This window comes from Carcharhinus amblyrhynchos, chromosome 12 (assembly GCF_965287045.1).
Source record: "Carcharhinus amblyrhynchos chromosome 12, sCarAmb.v2.hapA, whole genome shotgun sequence".
Taxonomy (NCBI): domain Eukaryota; kingdom Metazoa; phylum Chordata; class Chondrichthyes; order Carcharhiniformes; family Carcharhinidae; genus Carcharhinus; species Carcharhinus amblyrhynchos.
This window is the reverse complement of record NC_137335.1, coordinates 42,909,813-42,915,812: the sequence shown is the minus strand read 5'-3', so window position 1 is coordinate 42,915,812 and position 6,000 is coordinate 42,909,813. Positions and strand designations below refer to the sequence as shown.

The 6,000-nt window shown below is 45.2% G+C and overlaps 1 protein-coding gene across 1 annotated transcript in view; it reads left to right on the top strand.

Annotated features, from left to right (window-relative positions):
- Nucleotides 1–5,142: 5,142 nt before the first annotated feature.
- The window catches only part of acyp2 (acylphosphatase 2, muscle type), a 106,707-nt gene continuing 105,849 nt past the window's right edge, over nt 5,143–6,000 (top strand). Inside the window, exon 1 of the mRNA XM_080200451.1 lies at nt 5,143–5,367. Within this exon, the coding sequence (XP_080056577.1) occupies nt 5,250–5,367 (118 nt within the window). The 5' untranslated portion in view covers nt 5,143–5,249. The remainder of the gene's footprint in view (nt 5,368–6,000) is intronic.

Below are 6,000 nucleotides of genomic sequence, written 5' to 3'. Positions count from 1 at the left end.
ATCCCCACGCCCTCCCCCCTTCATCCCCACGCCCTCCCCCCTTCATCCCCACGCCCTCCCCCCTTCATCCCCACGCCCTCCCCCCTTCATCCCCACGCCCTCCCCCCTTCATCCCCACGCCCTCCCCCCTTCATCCCACGCCCTCCCCCCTTCATCCCCACGCCCTCCCCCCTTCATCCCCACGCCCTCCCCCCTTCATCCCCACGCCCTCCCCCCTTCATCCCCACGCCCTCCCCCTTCATCCCCACGCCCTCCCCCCTTCATCCCCACGCCCTCCCCCCTTCATCCCCACGCCCTCCCCCCGACATCCCCACGCCCTCCTCCCGACATCCCCCCTTCATCCCCCCCGACATCCCCCTTTTGCCCCCACACCATCCCCTTTCACCCCCACTGTGTACTGCCATTTGGAAGATTGGGAGGCCACTGGATTGGAGCGATTGCAGATGTTCTGGGAAGCTGCCGTAAACCAGTATTAGACTCTTGTTTTTAAAGATCTAACAACTCTTTCATGACCCTTCTGGGAAAATCATTGGTGCCACGTGAAGTTCAGCTCAGTCCTTTGGTTCTGCATTTTGTCTACCAGCAGACCTTAAAGGGATCATTGGAACTGCCACCATGAAAAAAACAAATGTTACCAGCTGAAGAAAGAAAATACTTCTCCCATCAATGATAGAAGATGGAGTTGCTGGGTCTATTTTGATTGTCTGCAATAATTGCCTGCACGATCCAATCTATATTTGAGATTGCACATTATATCCACAATTATGCAACACATTGCCAGTTCACCCCAAATCTTAACTCCTCCCCTTTGAGGCCTGCCATTTGACTGATTGTTTTCTGTTCAGGGCTTGGGTAATATAATTAAGTTCACAACCTAATGGAAAATTTCAGGAAGCTGCTGTGGGATGTTATTTAAAGAAGATTTGCAATAATCTAGAGCTCCCTATGATGCTATCACAATATTAAAGATTGAACTTTTTTTGAGGTGGCATCTGATCATGCGGTCTGCAACATTCAGACTGTCGGATGTGAAAATTATTTTTTGGAACTTTGCCATTGGGTCTTGTCCACTTACTGGTGCACCTTATGAAAAGGGCAAAGAGTTCACCAGAACTTATAAACGTATACAGATTTCAATCATCCTGTTTGTGGTGTTGGACAATGTCTGCACATTGTTCATTTAGGAAATTCCTAAAGGATCCATCACAGTGGTTTGTAACCTCCGATAGCCGGAGGAAAGTTATGGGCTGCCAGAAATAGAAAAATAGAGGGGAAGGTTTGGGAAGGAGAGGGGAGGGTAGGGTGATGGCAGGTTGGAGGTGAAAGTGATGGTGGGTTTGGGGGGTAGCAGTAAAGGGGGGGTGAGGGTGAAGGCGGATGGGGGAGAGATAGCAGGCTGGGGAGGGATGCAATTGAAGGGGGTGAGGTGAAGCTTTTGATTACACACTTGTGTCTTTACATCCCCCATGTATGATCAGAACTCTCCACTCACCTGATGAAGGATCATTTACCTGAAACCTAGTGGCTTTTGCTACCAAATAAACCTGTTGAATTTTAACCTGGTGTTGTGAGACTTCATACTATAAGATACAGTGGAGGAACTCAACAAAACTCCTTAGTTGGCAGCACAAGGGCAGTGGACACTTGGGAACAATACCACCTGAATTTCCCTTTCAAGCCACTTGCTTCTGGAGCTCCCTCACTAACACCACTGTGAGTGTATCTACACCACATATCAATACTCTTAAGAGTTCTGCCATTTACTGTATATTTCCTATCTGTATTAGACCTTCCAAAATGCAAGACGTGCTAGTTAGGTGCATTGGCTCTGCTAAATTCTACCTCAGTATACCCAAATACCTGCAGGAGTGTGGTGACTGGCGACTGAGGGATGTTCACAGTTCATTGCAGTGTTAATGTAAGCCTGCTTGTGACACTAATAAACTTTAAAAACAGGAGGTTTTAAATGCAATTTGCACTTTCGTTGTCAACAACTGTTCCCCCAAAAGAAAGGGGACAGAGAGAGGTAATGATCCAAATTCAATCCACCCAGTACCGGGGATGGGGGGGAGGGGGGGGTGGGGGGGATGGGGGGTGTGGGGGGGTCGGGGGGTGGGGTTGGTTGGTGAGGTGGCAGATCGTCTGCCAGACATACATTTCAATGCCACCAGGAAATTCAGAAAATGTGATTTTTGAAACTTTCCAGGCGCAGGTTTCACCAGTTACTGAAGTTTTTAAGTTTATCTTTAAATTATCAAATTTAAACATTTATCTGCAGTATACTTATCGAATGTGTATTGTGCTCAGTTAGATACTTTTACATAGCAAGGCTGTGTTTTTTGTGAGCGATTCCATTGTTCTGGGCGGCTGTGTTTACAAGAATATCAGAAATAGGAGCATACAGATACAGAAGGCAGCTCGCCACCACCTTTTCAAGGGCAATTTGGGATGGGCAATGAATAATGGCATAGCCAGCAATGCCTCCATCCCATTAATGAAAAAAATGGAATAGCTTGCGAGGCTATTTCAGACAGCATTTATGAGTCAACCACAATGATGTAGGTCTGATGTCACATGCAGGCCAAAACAGGTAAGGACAACAGATTTCCTCCCCTAAAGGACATTAAATGAAACAGATAACAATTCGCTATGGTTTCATGGTAACCATTATTGAGATTAACTTTTACTTCCAGATTTACTCGCTGAATTTAAATTCTACTTGCAGCCATGGTGGGATTTAAGTGGAGAGAGAGACTGCAGAATGTTGTGCACAAGGGTCCCCAGTGTCCTTGCACATGAATCACAAAAAGTTATCTTGCAGATGCAGCAAGTAATTTAAGCTTATTTGTTAGTCACAAGTAAGGCTTACATTAACACTACAATGAAGTTACTGTGAAATGCCCCTAGTCGCCATACTCCAGCGCCTGTTCAGGTAAATGCACCTAACCAGTGTGACTTTAAGAATTGGAAGGCAAATAGAATCTTAGACTTTACTGCAAGTATAAAAGTGGGAAAGTCTTGTTACAGCTGTGCAAGGTATTGATGAGACCACACCTAGAATACTACATTCAGTTTTACTTATTTAAGGAGGGATATACTTGTATTGGAGGTAGTTCAGGGAAGGTTGACTAAGTTGATTAGTGGGGTGAAGGGGTTTCCTTATGAAGGAAGGTTGAATAGATGGGTTTTATGCTGATTGGAATTTAGTAGAATGAGAGGTTATCTTATTGAACCATATAAGATTCTGATGGGATCTGACAGAGGATCTGATGGGATCAGCCTTGAGAATGTTTTGGACAATTTAGCAATAGGGGTCACTGTTTCAAAATAAAGGAGTCTCCAGTTAAAACACAGATGAAGGGAACATTTTTCTCTCAGAGAGTTATAAATTTTTGGAATTCACTCCACAAAGTGAAGTGGTGGCTGAGGCATTGAATATATTTAAGGTTGATTGAACAGATTTTTGATCTATGAGGGAGCCAATGGTTGTGGTGGGAAGGGACAGGTAGTAAAGTGGAGTTGAGATCAAATCAACCATTATCTTACCTGCAATGATGGTGCAGGCTTGAGGAGCCAAATGGCTTACTCATGCTCCTATGTCTGATAATCTTGTAAACACAGCTGCCCAGAACAATGGAATCGCTCACAAATAGCATAGCATTGCACTAAAAGTATCTAACTGAGCACAATACGTGTTAGGTAAGTATATTGTAGATGAATATTTAAATTTAATAATTTAAAGATAAACTTAAAAACTTCAGTAGCTGGTGAAACTTGCATCTGGAAAGTTTCAAAAGTCGCATTTTCTGAATTTCCTGGTGGCATTATAATGTATGTCTGGCAGATGATCTGCCACCTCAAACCCCCTGCCCCACCCCCACCCCCACCCCCACCCCCACCCCCAGCCCCAGTACTGGGTGGGTTGAATTTGAATCATTACCTCCCTGTCCCCTTTCTTTTGGAGGAACAGTTGTTGACGATGAATGTACAAATTTCATTTAAACCTCCTGTTTTTAACGTTTATTAGTGTCACAAGTAGGCTTACACTAACACTGCAATGAACTGTGAAAATCGCTTAGTTGCCACACTCCTGCAGGTATTCGGGTACGCTGAGGTAGAATTTAGCAAAGCCAGTGCACCTAACTAGTATGTCTTGCGTTTTGGAAGATCTAATACAGATAAGAAATATACAGTAAATGGCAGAACCCTTAAGAGTATTGATAGGCAAAGGGATCTGGGTGTACAGGTACACAGGTCACTGAAAGTGGCAATGCAGGTGGAGAAGGTAATCAAGAAGGCATATGGCATGTTCACCTTCATCTGCTGGGGTATTGAGTTTAAAAAGTGGCCAGTCATGTTGCAGCTTTATAGAACCTTAGTTAGGCTGCACTTGGAATATAGTGTTCAATTTGGGTCGCCACAGTACCAGAAGGATGTGGAGGCTTTGAAGATGGTACAGAAAAGATTTACCAGGATGTTGCCTGGTATGGAGGGCATTAGCTGTGAGGAGAGTTGGAGAAACTTCATTTGTTCTCATTGGAATGACGGAGGTTGAGGGGAGACCTGATAGAAGTCTACAAGATTATGAGAGGCACGGACAGAGTGGACAGTCAGAAGCTTTTTCCCAGGGTGGAAGAGTCAATCACTAAGGGGCATAGGTTTAAAGGAGAAGTACGAGGCAGATTTTTTACACAGTACTGGGTACCTGGAACTCGTTGCCAGGGGAGATAGTGGAAGCAGATACGGTAGTGATTTTTAAGGGGTGTCTTGACAAGTATATGAATAGGATGGGAATAGAGGGATATGTTCCCCAGAAGGGTAGGGGATTTTAGTTAAGTCGGGAAGCATGGTCAATGCAGGCTTGGAGGGCCGAACGGCCTGTTCACATGCTGTAATTGTCTTTCTTCTTTTGTTTGTCTTTGGACTGTGGAGGAAACTAGAGCACCCAGAGGAAACCCACGCACATACTGAGAGAACGTGCAAACTCCACACAGACAGTGATCCAGAAAGCGATCCCGGGTCCCTGGCACTATGAGGTAACAGTGCAAACCACTGTGCCACCCTTATTTCTAGATTGCCAGCATTGGCGGTGGCAGCTTTGTTGGGGTGGAGGAGCAGCTGCCTCAGGCTGGCAGGTGTGGATGAGGGAAAGTTGGATGGAGTAGACATCCGGCTGAGGTGGATCAGGCCAGGCTGGAGCAGACAGTGTGTGTGTGGAGATCGGACCCCGCAGCGCCCTGCACTGTCTGATGTGTAGTGCGGCCACACTCGCGATTTGCCTGAGCTTGTTGGCGACAATGTCAAATGTGGGCTTAGTGGCGGCTCGATTCAAATCGATAGATTATGAAATCAGTGGCCGAGTGCAGGGTAAGTGTGGGGATAAAAATAGAGCCTGGTCAAAACAGCCGCTTTCCAGCGAGATTTATACATGAAACCGCGGCTGGACGCATCTGCGGCTGAATTGAATTGAATTGAAAACGGGAGGTTTTATTTTGGTGACTAAACCAGAAAAGGGTTATGGTGTCTAACGCCCCTCCTTTATGAAAGGAATGCTGATTAAAAAACGTCTCGTGTGTTTTCGATTAAGATTTGGAATGGTAAATGAACGCTGAAAGCATAAAAGGTTCATCTTTGACGAGCAGACAGTCCTTGGGAACGGGATAATTATTGTAAAAGTCGGTCCCTGAGGCGCCAAATTGAGAATAGCAGCATTTTCTGATCCACTGAGGGCTGTTAATAATTACAGATAAATGTGTATTTTTGTACAGTCGCCAAGGCGCAGAGTTGGTGCGAGTTCACAGGCGTCAATTATTTCTAATTCTGGTAACCAGCCATACTGCCTAGGATCTTTTTTTAGATTTTGGTCATTGAGGTGTCACGTGATCTTCCAGAGTCTTCTGCAAAACAAAACAAAGTGATGTTGGAAATCCAAACAAAACAGGTAAACACTCAGCAGGTCTGGCAGCATGGCTGGAAAGAGAAATAGTCATCCTTTCAAAG